The sequence below is a fragment of the Rhinolophus sinicus genome, linkage group LG14 (assembly GCF_036562045.2).
Source record: "Rhinolophus sinicus isolate RSC01 linkage group LG14, ASM3656204v1, whole genome shotgun sequence".
Lineage (NCBI taxonomy): Eukaryota > Metazoa > Chordata > Mammalia > Chiroptera > Rhinolophidae > Rhinolophus > Rhinolophus sinicus.
The window spans coordinates 5,426,524-5,441,637 of NC_133763.1; the positions used below are offsets into that span (position 1 = coordinate 5,426,524).

Sequence of the window (15,114 nt, forward strand, 5' to 3'; positions counted from 1 at the left end):
TCCTTACACAGTGATGGTACATAAGCCCTTAAATCGTCCTGTTAATCTATTGTCCCGGCTCTAAAGCTGGTCAGTGACACTTCCTTGGAAGACGCTCTTGGCATCCGTCCAACAGAAGATGCTGTAGAAATGGAAAAACGGTTACACAGGGAAACTGGCCAAGGAAAGTGTGGGAAGCTCGAGGTTGGAGACACACCCTAAGGCCCCAGCAAACACTGAAGGTGGGGAGGCCGCGGACATTAATGGAGAGTCCACTTTGTCGGGAAAATCAAATCTGGCCAGAGGCTGTGATAGGACACTCGGGAATCTAGCAAGACCTGAATGTGGTCGCGAGGGACTTGCAGGCGTGTGCCAGAGGCAATCTCCCGATCCGGGCGGCAAACCTCCGCTGAAGACCGTCCTAGGCGGGGATCCCCGCCTGGGGATCACTGGCCCCACCGCGTCGGGGGCTGTCCGGCTCCCGCCGACCGGGGCCTCCGGAGGCACCGCGTGGTTCGGCTCTGGAGCTGCCGTCGCCTCCCTAGTACCGGTGTCGAGGGCCCCATAACTGCTACGGGCCTGCTCCAGTTGTCCGGCCCGCATCCCTTCACCTCCTCACCTTCCAGTCCCTCCATCGCGCCACCTACTCAGAATCTGCGAGACTCTTCCAGCAGCACCCGCCACCGCCCAGCTCTGGCTGTGGCAACCCGACCGCACCTCCCACCCGCTAACATCCCGGGCTCCTATTGGCCGACTCGATAGGCGTGGCTTCGGAGGGGCGGGGCCTGGGAGGCGCGTCCCCAGCCGCCGCAGGCGCCCTGCCTCCTGGCTGCGAGCGTTCCCGGCGCTCCTCCCGGTAAACCCCAGCGCTGCGATGGCCTCCTGCCGCGCGACAGCGCCTTTGTTCCAGTCCGGCCTTGTTGGCCGCACACCTTATGATCCTGTTCAGACTATCGCAGCACCTCATGGGCTCCCGGTCGCCAGTCCCTCCAGCAGTCCGTGCAATTCTCCGGGCCGCCTCTGCCTCAGGGCTATTTAAGCCAACAAGCAAAACAGCAGCACGTCCTGCACACTTGTCTGTGGCGCACTCTCCTTTTTCCGCCCTTTGGTCATGTGACTTGACCTGAGTGTATTCCCCAGATTGTACTGTGGCAGCTTTCTGACTTAAACCACCGTTTCCTCATAGAAATCACACTTTCTGTCTAGGACTGTGGAACTGAGAGTTCCCGGAGCACATGAAAACGGTTTCCTCAGCATGAGAGCTCGGGCCAAAAATGTGAGTGAAACGCAGGCCTCCGTCATCTTCACCTGCCAGAGGGTTACCTTGGCTCTCTACCTTATCACCCTTGGCCTCGAAGAGCCTGCTAGCCTCCCCTTCTATGAGGTTATCACCAAACTAAGTTTGGTCAGGGAGCTACAGGGCGGGACTTACCTACACACGACCGAATGAGGCCTGTTTCTGTTAGAGTCCTAACTCATGGGGACGAAGGCTTGGACCCCAAAAGGACGCTATCTGCCAAAAAGGATGCCTTGGGGCGGCCAGATGGCTCAGTTGGTTAGAGCGCCAGCTCTGAACAACAGGGTTGCTGGTTCGATTCCCACATGGGCCAGTGAGCTGCGCCCTCCACAACTAGATTGACGACAAGGAGCTGCCGCTGAGCTTCTGGAGGGGAGGCCGGATGGCTCAGTCAGTTAGACGGTAAGTTCTCAACTACAAGGGGGCTGGTTCAATTCCCGCTTGGGATGGCGGCCGCGCCCCCTGCAACTAGAGATTGAAAATGGCAACTGGACTTGAAGCTGAGCTGCGCCCTTGGCAGCTAGATTGAAGGACAACAACTTGGAGCTGATGGGCCCTGGAGAAACACACTGCTCCCCAATAGTCACCAATAAAATTAAAACACACACACACACAGACACACACACAAAAGGATGCCTTGTGGTTAGCCCTTGTGGTTAGCTGGGCCCAAATTCATAATTGGAGTCTAGACTTGTTTAGGAAGGTCTCCCAAGCTTAGTATTGGGGAGAAGCCACCTCTTCAATGGTAGCTGTTTAGCTGTATTGTATTTGCGTCTTTACTGATCAATCAGAGCTTCTCCATAAAGACCTGCAATTTTAACCAATCAGGACACTGCTATATGGACCAATCAAACTGCAGCTTTGGATTCCTCATTTGCATTAAAATGGACCAATCAGGGATTGGGGCAGGTACTTTATATAAGCAGTCTCTCACTTGTCTCTGAGGGGCTGGTTTCCATTTACAGTGGTGGCTGCGTTTCCTGGGTTTGCGACTTGTTCCTCTGTATAGTTGCTCCTTTTAAGGCACCCCAGATTGGGGCCACCTGTTGACGTGGGCAGTGACCTTTTGTTGACAAAGGTAACTTCAAAACTAGCTAAAACCTTTGCTTAACAGTCTAAGTGATTTCACTGGCACTAAATTTCTTTGAAAATTTGATGTAGCAGTGAAAAGCAAGCCCTATTGTTTGTTAACTCCAGCAATTTATCAACGTTAATATAACTTCCATAACAAATCTTACGTTAATTTTCTCATTACCTTGTTCAACTGCGAAGTCTTGACGTTATATCTAACTTTGTTCACTGTTTAAAGTATGACTCTTACAAACAGTATGTATCTTACAGTAGCCTTTAGGAAGCGAGAGTCCTATTCTCCATTCAAATGAGGATGCCATAAACAAGTAAACAAACACTTGAGGGGGACATCAGATATTAGTGGGAAGGTGGTCTAAGTGCACTCAAATGTGGTACGGGTCATCTCTCATCTGCAGTTATTTAAGGAAAACTTCAGCCATGCCTGTGTGGTCTCTTGCCCTTCCCCTGGTTCTGCTCTGGTTGTTCTGCCCTGGTTGTTCTGCTCGTCTGAGATATGAGATCCTGGCTGACTTAGCCACCTGGACTGAGTGTGGAAAGGGCCTTTTCCCTCAGTGTTGCTGGGACTAAGTTCGAACTGGGGTGAGAGGGGATCTTTAAAAAGAGCGCTAAGGAGGGGAAAAAGCACACATAGAAGAAAACCCAAAAATGGAGAGGCAATTTACAAATTACAAGTTCTTGAACTGAAGTCAAGACAAAGTTGGACTTGGCTGATACACACCTTATTTGCGTTAAAGCTACAGTAATAGCAAAATAATACTAATGATAACAAATTAAAAAAAATCGCATTAGTAATGTTTTAGGTCTTTTTCATCGATTCACTTATTTAATCTTAAAAACAATTCTACAAATAGATACTATAAATTTCACTTTTTTAGAACTAGAGTCTTCATTTTCTAGATCTCTTAGACTATTTTTGTTTGTGGGGTTTTTCGGTTGTTGCTGTTTGTTTGTTTTTTGCCAATATTTATACCACTAGTGAATGGCAGCTTGGATTTAAACTCTGGTTTGTCTGATTCTACCTATAAGGATTTCACTTTGCTTTTTAGGTGCCTCAAATGTAAATCCAAATGTTCCGATATGTTGTTTTAAGGTATAACTCACTACTGTGAATCTTAATTCTCTAAATCATGCTTGCTAATCTCCTCCTCTACAGGTATTGGGCTGTCTGCACTTTTATGCTACAGGTACCCTGGCTCCTGCAGCTTTCCCCTGGTCCTGACCCCTGGGTAAAGAGGACGGTTTCTTATCTGCCTTCTTAAATTCCTTCCTTTGCCTCTTACATGCCTGAGCGTCTGAGCGTCTCTTTGGTCTTGGCGCTCTATTCTTACTTTACTTCCTCTCTGACATATTCCATTTTTCTTATGGATTCATTCAACAAATATCTGTCAAATACCTATAATGTTTCAGGCTCCTTTCATTACTAGCCAGTTACCAAAATGAAGAAACCTCACTTTCTTCTCTTATGTTCTTAAGCTCTTATCTGTTCATAATTATTTTAGCTGCCAAGTTATCCTTTTAGCTGATGATAACATTCATAGATGAATATGAATTAGAGATCTTCCCACCTCCTTATACAAAAAAGAAAGCAAAAGTTCAAAGATGTTTACTGATTCAATCCAGATCCCAAGACTAGCAAGTAGCTGACGTAGATATTGTGGCCTTTTCTTTTTACATTATATTTCCAATTCTTTCCACTTTGCATTGCTTTCCATTCAGTCACCATTCCCTGGAGCCAAACCATTTATATATTTTCTGCACCTTCCAAAGGGCTGAGTAAGCTACACATATCTTCTTGTTTCAAAGTTCCAACCTCCTGTTTTTCTTAAACAAAGATCAATTTCCCTTTTAGAGACCTTTGGCTCTCATTCAGATGGTTTGCAGAGCACAGCTGAATGAGATTTGAATCTCAGTGAGAATCCAACTCAGTTTATCAACTGCACTATGGAGGGCGTCTTTTCCTTTCACAGCCCACAGAGGAATAACCCACCACAATTTAGTATATAAAAATGAATCCATACATTTAATAATCATAACAAAATGATAATTTTCATCAAAAACAAAGGAAGGATATTTCCCTTAAAAGTGGGCGAAGGAGCCGTTGAACAGTTCTAGATTGAGGAAGCACATTCTGAGTTGGTTCTTGTTAGCTTTATTTTGTAGATTGAAGTATAAAAAAAAATTATTTAGGTGTTCAGGGAAAACTTGATGATTGTCCTGGAGAAGAAAACACCGAAAGAAGGAAAAATAGGGGAACCTGAAGCAAACTTCATCCCCTTCATTGATTGGAAGGCTACTCCATTCACAGTGTGATGGCCATTGTTCTACCTTTTTCTCCTCTAGTTCCAAAAGAAACTCCAATTCCAAAAGGAACCTCTGTTCTCCTCCACTTTCACACCTAATTACCACCTGCGAAAGGATAATTGTTTTCAACATTCAGTTATGATCCCATCTCTCCATCCCTTGCCACCACAATTTCAAATCTCAACTGGAAATCTCTGAATCCAAATACTGAGTTACTCCTATGTACCCAGCACGCTTCTAGGCCCAACAGGAAGCTCCAGAGAAGTCTCTGGGAAGCTAACAACTACTAGAGAAAGCCCTGGGCGAGGCATGATACAGAGCCATAGAGAACAATGTAGTCACTATGTGATTAAGATTTAGATGTTGTGGTACAGATTATAAAACTAATTGGTTTCAGGAAGACATTTACATGAGTGGAACCACTTGAAAGAGAGAAGTAGAACCTAAATTGTGTCTTGAAGGGTGTCATTGGCTAGGCAAAGATCACTGAGGATGAGGGGCTAATGTTACAAGACTCCCTAAAAAATAACGAAAGTTGGGCACATGCTGGGACAGTCAACGAAGAAACAAGGAGAATATTTATATATTTTTGGCTCACGTCATAACACTTTTGTCCTGTTTACGTTACAAAGTAGAGGCATTATAGTTATATAATTGATCTATTTTTAATCTCAGGTGCAGGGTGTTGAGTTAATAATGCTTCCTGGGGTACAACTCACACATCTACTGTCCATGCAAAGGCGTCTTGTTTTTCGCTGTTTTATTATTTTTTCTTTCATCCTTCATTTTAACTCTATTTAGCAGCCTCCTCACTATAAGTACCACTATATTGCATTTCAGCTCTAAGCTCACAGATATCTCTGGATATATGTGGTTCCTTGAAACATATATGGTACTACTGTTTTATATATGCATCTGTTTGTAATTTATAAACATGGCATTGTACTGTAGCTTTCATTCAGTTTGTACTTTGAAAGTAAATATTCACTTAGAGATTCACCCATGCTGCTGTATGTAGCACTAGCTTGTTGCTTCTGAAGGCTGGGTGGTATTTGACTGCATGCACTCACCACATTGTATTACCTGTTTCTGCAGTGATGAGCAACCAGTTGCCTGTACCCTGTTGCTACAATGACCATCTTTGTGCCTGTCCCCTAATGAACCTGGACTCAAGTTTCTCTGGGATGCATCCCTGGAATGGATTGCTGGACCATATTCATTTCCAGTAAGTACGCCCGGATTGCTCTCTACAATGGCTGCTCTAGTGTATCTCCCATCAGCAGTGGGCAAGAGTGCATCTTCCCATCTGTCTCACTAATGGCTGGCTTACCTCTAATTTTGCCAATCTGTTCAGTCGACAGTTGGGAATCTCTTCGCATAATTGCTAATTCAGATTTGGCTTTCAGTGAATTGCCTAGTTTTATCTGTATTTTATGTTGGGATCCGTATGTTTTTCTCATGGATTTGTAAATTCCTTGTCTATTTTAGATGCTAACCTCTTGCTAATTTTAATTATTTAAAAAATCTCTTTCCGCTTTGTCAGATATCTCATAACTTTATTTATGATGCTGTTCATTGAACAGAAATCCTTAGCTTTAATTCTATCAAATCCTTCAATGTATTTTCCTTATGAATAGTGCATTTGAGTTTTTATGGACGTTTTCTTCACCTCCAGATTATGAGGGTATTTGCTTACACATTTTTCTATTAGTGTAGCTAAACCTAACCCTATAAAAACAGAGACAATTTAGATACAGACCAGAAAGGACAAGAAAAACATTTTTTTCTGGTGCCTTTTATGTTTTTGGGTAACTGAAAATGCACATAGGAACCAATGCCCAGAACTGTTTGAGAAGTTGTGGACTTCAGTTTTATCCAAGAAAGCCAAGTGTTTTCAGGTGTTCCTTTTCCCATCTAGTTGAAGAGCGATGAGAAATGAGAAAAATATCCAGAATCCTTTTTCCCCTTTTCCCCTTATTATTAATCATAGGAGCTTCCCAGGGCCTTTAAAAGAGTTTCCTTTAAGATGTTGTAAAGTATTGCAAATAAATATTATATAATGCTGTTGATGATGACAAAGAAGAAAGTCCTCCCATTATAAATCACCTAAATGGATATCTTGGCACATCTTTATAATTTTAAAAGCTTTATGGTGCTGTTTCTTAAAACAAGTAGTTATTGGATACTGTCGTGTCTGCAGCTACCTTTTAAAGGAGAGAGCTTATGAGAATTCACCCTATAAATATAGGCTGATTATTAATATAATTGATTAGTTGGGTTTGCCTTAAGAACAAACAGATAAAGGCGAAAAACCAAAGCTCTAATTTTCATTGTGGATACAGAAGTATTTAGAATTGTCTGCCATTAACTATTCATACAAATGCTCACTTTTGCAAACCTATCTTTCCAGGAAAGTTGCTTGTTTGCACTTTTACATTGAAAGTATACCATTCTCTTTACTTCTTAGTTAGAATGTATACCAAAAGTATAAACTTGGTATATTATCTAATCTTATCATACGAATCCAACGATTGTTTGCCTACTGTTTCCAATAAACATAGAGTTGCCTATGTACGTTTATGTTTCTTAGCAGCTAATAGGCAATCAACAAAGCAGAAAGAAAAGTCTCCTCTGGCTCGGTTTTCAAAGCATACTAAAGTTTATATTTTCATAAAAAAGAGAAATTCCAGATAATAATTTAATATTCATAGAAACTTAATTTACATATAATTCAAGGAACACCAGTTTTCAAAGAATTTGAATACTATAAAAGACTACAGAGGATGTAGTCAGTCTTTGACAATTCAGAGCTCTCTGAACCTTTCATGGAAGGTACATCCAGCCCCAGATAATGAGAATGTTGGCTGATAACACACAGCTACTTCCTTCTCCAAAAATTGCCCTTCTCGTAGAGTACTCCCATACCTGAGAGGTTATGGCAATGACCAGCTAACTCTGAGGTACAACAGGCTGGCCTTTGACTCATGGTGGGCTGAAGCCAGTCTTCAGACAAGACCACATCCTTGCTTTACCTTTCTTTTTCTCCTGCTTCCCTTACTCTGGGGAGCCACATCTCACAAATCACTTCCCCAAGAAGCCCTCTCTCGGTCCCTGCTTTGGGTGAACCTGACCTATGGCCACTTTATAGATGGATAGGAGTGCCAAGTTCATGACCTACTGCTATTATTAAAAGTTATTCCATCTTATGCCCACCTGTACTTGAGTTGATAATAACTCTACAGAATATCAAGTATTTATTCAGCACTTTTGATAATTTTCTACATTTTCATTAGGCATTATCGGTTTTGAAAAACTTAGTTTGATACTTCAGTTAATGGTGTTCAATAAATATTTACTAAATGTCTGACTAGATAAGAGTGAATGGTATGGTCTCCAAACTGTTCTTTTAAATAGGTAGAGAGGTTTAATGCCTAGTGGTTATGATTTGCATGTTACCATTTCCCATATAATCTAATATGGCTGCTTGGCTACACCGAGGACTGGAACTCAAGTCTTCTGACTCCTGGCGATAATTTTGTGTCTCTCTATAAACATATTTTTACATAGTTCAGCTCTAGACATTGTAAGCATAAAAGCCTGTGACCTCCAGGAGCTTTAAATCGAGTGAATTGAGCAAGAGCATGTGAAGAGTATAACAATAATAATAATACACGACAAATAACAGATAAATAGCCTAATAAAGGGACATGAAAGCTAAAGAATATAAGTCCTACATATTAACAATAGAGAGATTATTTGAGACTGAGTTTCCAGGGAAGGATTAATAGAGAAGTCTGGGTCCTGAGAATGGAAGCCCCACAGAAGTTTACAATCTAAATGGGTTAATGAGATATTAAAAATGCTAGGAATACATGACACACACAGAATGCACTCAATGACAGAATGTAAAGTTCAGATCCAAAGAGGCAGAGGCATTATGGGGGGGAAGTGTCCACATGGTTTGGAATTGGGAAAGTGTCTTATAGGAAATGGATTTAGTATTTGCTCTCTTAGGATGTATAGGATTACGACAGGTATTTTGGGTAGGGGGTTGATCACAGGATGAACCAAGACCAAAAAAAAGCAGGAATGATAATAGCGGGTTCTGGGGACAGTGAGAACGTGTGGAAGACGGAAAAGGAATTACACAGATATTTACTGAGGATCATGAGTGATAGGCTTGCAGATTCAAATGTGTTTCCTACACACATTAGAAGGCTCTTCAGCCTTGATGATTTTTGAACCGGGTGAAACACCATTTTAAAGTCTAGTTTAAGATGACTGTAACCGGTAGAGACAGTGAGCAGGGTGATCTCTCAGAAGGACACTGAAATGACTCCAGCGGAGCATGACGATCGTCTGACCTATTGCTGGTAAGAGAGGTGGTAGAATCAGGGTGTGATTTTATAATAGGGCAGGTCCTCAAATATGTCGTTTTGTTCAACGTAGTTTTGATATGATGTTGATGAGAAAAAAATATCTATTCCCAGCTGGGACCCTGTCTGTGTGGAGTTTGCAGTGTGCTTCCCATGTCCTCACGGGCTTTCTCCATGTCCTCCGGTGTCCTCCCACACCCCAGAGATGCGCATGGCAGGTGACTCCACGTGTCTCCACTGTCCTGATCTGAGTGCATGTGGGTGTGAGTGGCCCTGCGATGGAAGGGCGTCCTGCCCAGGGTGGGTCCTGCCTTGTGCCCTGAGCTGCCAGGTTGAGCTCTGGCCACCTGCCACCCTGAACTGGAATAGTGGATTAGAAAAGAATCATCTTACTTGTTTTTATGACTCTTTGTTAAATGTATGTGTAACTCCCATTTACTTCACTGTTTACTGTTAGAAGTGTTTTGGGTCTTTATTTAGAAGGCTGGTGACGTTTTTGTGACCAGCAATATGCAGTAGGAACTTAACTCTCCTTTGTATCAATTAGCCTATGGTAAAATCGGTTTTGTTATACGTCATTTTGCCTCAAGTCCCAGTTTGCCGGAACCAATTGACATTAAGTGAGGACTTTCTGTGTTTGATATTATCATACTCCAGGACACAAGTACAGCTGACCCCTGTACAAAGAGGGGGGTTGGGGTGCTGACCCCTGGGCAGTCAAAAGCCTGCCGATAACTTAAGTCGGCCATCTGCATACACAGATTTTTATGTTTTGTCTAATCTGCAGATGCAAAATGATGGATATTGAGAGTCCACTCTATATTTAGTTAAAAAAAATTGCATGTAAGTGGACCCACACAGTTCGGACCCTTCTTCAAGGGTCCACTGTACACAAATCTTCCCTAGCCAATTACTCCAGTCACCAATGGGATACCTTAAGTAGATTATCCATAAAAAATAATGGCAAAATGTGAAACAAAGTGCCACTTTATTATTGGTTGGGCTAATGTTCAACACCTCCATTGTAGAACCACCATAAAGCTCGGTGGGACTCCATAGTATAAGAACGAGTCAGTTTGCACTATAACAAAATGCCATAGATTGGGTGCTAAAATGAGAAATTAATTTTCTCACAGTTCTTATGAGGTGGAAAGAGAGATTTTTTCTCTTCCTCTTCTTATAAGGCCACCAATCCTATCACAGTAGAGCCCCACCCCTATGATTTCATTTAACCGTCTTTACCTCCTAAAAGCTTATATATTAATACAAATATAGTTGTAGAGGTTACGGCTTCAACGTATGAATTGGGGGACACAATTCAGTCCATAGCAGCATTTATTTAAACATACTACTGGAGAATTAAAAGTGACATACAGTGTATATGGCACTGTAATTTACAATGACTTCTCTTACTATTAAATGTCACCCAATAAGAGTACATATCCAAAAGATGACATAGGGAGGGAGAATGTGTTTTTCCTTAAGATAATAGAGAAATCAAAAAGGGTGTAATAAATATTTCAAAGAAGGAATTCATAGGATTTGGGTCAGTGCATTTTTTTTTCCATTTTGTTTTTATACAAGCATCTACTTCCAGAAATATTTAAGGCAACTTCTAATAACAGCATTAAAATACAATCTTATCATTAAAAAAATCACAGAGATAGATATAAAATTATAATATAAAACTAGGCTTAATCAACCACATATAATATATGCTCAATAAATGTTTGTTGAATAAATATTTATCTGTCAATATTACCCAAACTAGGATAAAATGGCTGTAATAATTGAGGATTAACCATTACTCCATGGCTTTCTGGCAGTTATGATTACCCTAATTGAGATGAAATAAAATGAGTCACAAGATCTCTTTATCAGATATTAGGAAGCAATCTTATTATTCAGGAAACTTCCTCCTAAAACTGAATTATAAAGCAGTATATAGTGGGACATGAGAATTGAAGACAAATAAGAAAATTAAGATGACTTCTTTGGATAATTAAAAGGATAGAAATTCTAATTGGAGAAATAGGGAAATTGGCAAAGAAGTTCATTTGAAACAAAAATATGCATTTGGTAATTCATAATGATAGAAATTTTACAAAATGAAAAATAAAGCTAAATAGGTATTTTCAATAGTATATGAGGTGTATTTGTCATAGAAAAACTTGGATTGTGTTGGTTTTTAGAAATGAATTGTTAAAGACTTGTTTTTAACAGATATTTCTGTAGCAAAATATGAAGAACTATTAGTTTTGATGGTTACTGACAAGTTAAACCATTGTTTTGTATATGGGAAATTACAGGAATTATCCTGTATCATTAGATACAGAACATTTATCATTAGATACTGAGGTCTTATTGAGTTAATTATCACAAGATTGGTGGGTAAATTTAATCACCCTTTATAAGATAGGATTCAACATAATGAAGACATACATGTTTCCAAAACATTGTAGTTTACAATAACAGATCAGATAGTCATTACCTCAAAGTTATAAGTGAGACTTCCTTAGAAGTATAAACACTATTTCACTGTTTTATGAAAGCGTTTTGATTTTCTTAGCAAATAAACCAATACAAATTAAATGGTAAATACACAGATAAAAATTTTATGGAAAAAAGGTACAGATTAAAATAGATATAACCTAAATTTTGGGGTTTGGAACTATAAATATCCAATAAACTTTTCCTTATCTGTCTTGCACAATATGTTTGGCTCAAGGTTCTCTTTGTTCAAAAACATATATAGTAACATTTTCTCATTCTTTCAAGATTTGTCATTAAACTCCTAACTGAGGTTTGTAGATTCTGGCTTCAGATGTATTTTTGCAGCCAGAGTTGAAATAATTAATATGGGTTCATACTTTCTATTTTGACATAGTAAAAAATAAACATGATTAGTTTTGTATTGGAGTGTAGCATTCACTCCAATATAAGAAGTCTAAATATTAGGGGTTTCGTATATTCTTTTTACTATTTATATTTCCAGAGATATCCTAGTAGTACCAATAAAGCCAAAAAATTGAAGTAAAGTAAAATTTATTGTGAAATTAAAAATGAGGTTTAAATGGTGTATCCTTTACAAATAGACCTTAGAAATGCAAAAATGGAAAGGGACATTCTGTGCTTTTGTTTGAATTTTATTTGTTTTCTTTCCATAGCATGAAGCATCTTCATAACAAATACTTTATAGTTCTACCTTAGAGACAACAACATAGAAATCACAAAATTACTTCTGGTGCTCCAACTAAATAATGACCACTTTGCCCTGTTATTCTGTGAAGTCTGGCTACAAAATTACAGCATCATCATACCTTTCACCCAACTCTAGAACAGAATTGACCTAGCTGAGGTCAGTCTGTCCCTTGGGAGTTTATTTAAATTGAGTACTCTTTTTTGCAAGAAGTCTAAGATTTTTGCCAACTTACAGGGTTTCTATTTTCTTGGTCATATCTGACTCCAAGGACATAGTTCGGCTGAACGCTCAACATTACCCATGGTGCTTTGTTTCAATGAACCTACTGTGGAAGTGAGATTCGTTTCTTTGATTCCCTAAATGCCATTTCCATAAACATCCACATGTATTGTACATATGTGGAAACTTAGTCTTAAGAATAATACACTGAAATCACAAATTTTGATTATGTTACTTAAAAACTAAAATATTAACGGAATACTTGAGTGTCTTCTATAAGCCTCTCCAATAGGTGTCAAGCAGCTATTAAATTTTAGTTTTAGATAAATTTTTAACAAACTTGCTACACAGGTGAAATTAAAAACAAATGTTAGAGTCAGATCATAAATCAATAGCATTTTCAATCATTGGAAATTTCAATTTCAATTTAAATCATTTTATCAGATTCAAAAAGAGGAGAAAAGATTAGTATCTCCTCTGTATTATTTTAGATGTGTTTCTAGGTAGAACTTTCAAAATATTCAAATGATTTATAAGATTTTTCACATCTCAGTCAGTGGTTCAGTCTTAAACAGTAGTGTCATCTATCTATTTTACCCTGGCTCTCAGAAATGTGGGATATAAAATTTAATGAAATTTAATGTCATGTTTTCCAAGTAAAAGGGTAAACACAGGAGAAGACAGATTAATATAATAAAGTTTAATATATGTTATGAAACCTAGGGCACTAAAAAGTCTATAGATATGAATACCATCTTATGAAAATAATAAGATTTAGAAAAACTAGAGCAAGAATTGAGTCAAATGTTTCATGCTATTTTTTTCCTGGGGAAATAAATGTTGAATTCACTTTTATTTTTCTTTTCCAACTTGTCTTTACGATTTCTCAGAACTTCCATTCCCTTGATCATTTCTCAGGTTTTGAAAGCAGCGATTCCATTTGGCTGCTTGCTTGACATTACCTTCCAGTGTAACTTTGTACTAACGTTAAGATGCATTAACAGGAATTTTAGAAGGTGGTAGAATCAATGACCATTTCTGGGTAATATTTTCTGACTGGCTGTATTTTTCTACAGAGGTGTTTGACTGGTTGGAAATTTACCTTGTTCAGTAAGTTACAGTAGTTGATGTAACAAAAATAGTGAAAAACAACAACAACAACAACAACAAATAAACTAACAGAAATCTCAAATTATAGAAAGTTCATTCTGTCTTTAAAAAATACACTTATTTATAATAACATAGTAATCCAATTATAACTGATTCTGGTTATTTGTTTGTTCTAAAGGAAAGTGAGTTCGACCTCAGAGAGCTGGGTGGGAAAAAGGTGATTTGTGTGGGAAACAGAGGTAGTCCTATTCAATGGTTAGAAATTTGGTCTCTAGAGCAGGGGTTGGCAAATTATAGTTCATGGACCAGCTACCTGTGTTTGTAAATAAAAAGTTTTATTGGAACTCAACTATCCATATTTACATAAAAATGGCTGCTTTTCCACTACAATGTCAGAGTTGAGTATTTGCAACAGACACCTCATGGTAAAAAGGAAGAAATAGAGAAATTAAAAATTAGAGTTGGAGATTTTTAACTTCTTTCTCCTGTTAATTGTTTTGCCTACTTGTTTTTTAATTATCAAAAAGTTTAAAAAATTGAACAATCAGTCTGTTGAATCAGTCAACTGGGACTAATTGACATGTGTACACACTCCACTCAACAACAGCAGAAATACAAATTATTTTCAAGGCAAATGGAGCATTCACTAAGATAGATAATCTTAAGAAATTCTAAAGAATTGAAATAATTGAAGTGTATCTCTCACCATAATGAGATTAAATTAGAAATTAATAAAAAAGATATATGGACTCCACCCTCCATAGTTGGAAATTAAACAATACACAATAGTATACATTTATTAGGATGGCTAAAATAAAAACAAGCTAACAGACAATACCAAGGGGTGGCCTGTATACAAAGCCACTGGAAGTCTCATATTTTGTTGATATGTAAAATGCTGCACCCACTCTGAAGAACAGTTTGGCAGACTCTTCAAGTTAAATGTAGATGTAACCATTTGACCTAGCAATTTCACTCCTAAGTGTTTAGCCTAGAGAAATGAAAATTTTTGTTCACACAAAATCCTACATATGAATTTCATAGCAGTTTTATTCATAATTGCGAAAAACTGCAAATAACTCAAAAGTCCTTCAATGGTTACATTAACTGCTGATGCATCAATACAATGGAACACTGCTCAGCAATATAAAAGAACAAGTACCGATCCACTCAGCAACATGAATGCATCGCAAAGGCATTATACTGGGTGAAAGAAGCTGGTCTCGAAAGGTTGCATTCTATATGATTTCATTTATGTGACATAGAAAAGGAAAGCCTGCAGGGACAGAGAATAGAATAGTGGTTGCTACAGAGTAAGGGTGGGGGGGAGGGAAAGTAAATGACTATAGCGGGATGGCCCAAGGGAGTATCTTGTGGTGATGAAAGTGTACTGCGTCCTTATTGTTGTGGTCCTTACATGAATCTATGCATGTGTTAAAATCTAAAGAACAGTACCCCAAAGAAAGCCCACCGAACCAAACCAATCAAACAAACAAAAAACTCCAAAGACCCCACTATTTTGACTGTGTGTAAATTAT

At 38.9% G+C, this 15,114-nt stretch overlaps 1 protein-coding gene and 1 long non-coding RNA gene across 4 annotated transcripts in view; one reads left to right on the forward strand and one right to left on the reverse strand.

Annotated features, from left to right (window-relative positions):
• The window catches only part of ZC2HC1A (zinc finger C2HC-type containing 1A), a 35,099-nt gene extending 34,251 nt beyond the window's left edge, over positions 1-848 (reverse strand). Inside the window, exon 1 of one of the 3 annotated variants that reach the window (XM_074318402.1) lies at positions 599-848. In XM_074318402.1, coding sequence (XP_074174503.1) covers positions 599-614 — 16 coding nt within the window. In that variant the 5' untranslated portion in view covers positions 615-848. The other 2 variants (XM_019725612.2, XM_019725604.2) reach the window with 2 other exon arrangements.
• A 4,921-nt stretch (positions 849-5,769) lies between these two features.
• The window catches only part of LOC109444085 (uncharacterized), an 816,445-nt gene continuing 807,100 nt past the window's right edge, over positions 5,770-15,114 (forward strand). The window contains exon 1 of the long non-coding RNA XR_002136786.2: positions 5,770-5,894. This is a non-coding gene — a long non-coding RNA (uncharacterized LOC109444085). The remainder of the gene's footprint in view (positions 5,895-15,114) is intronic.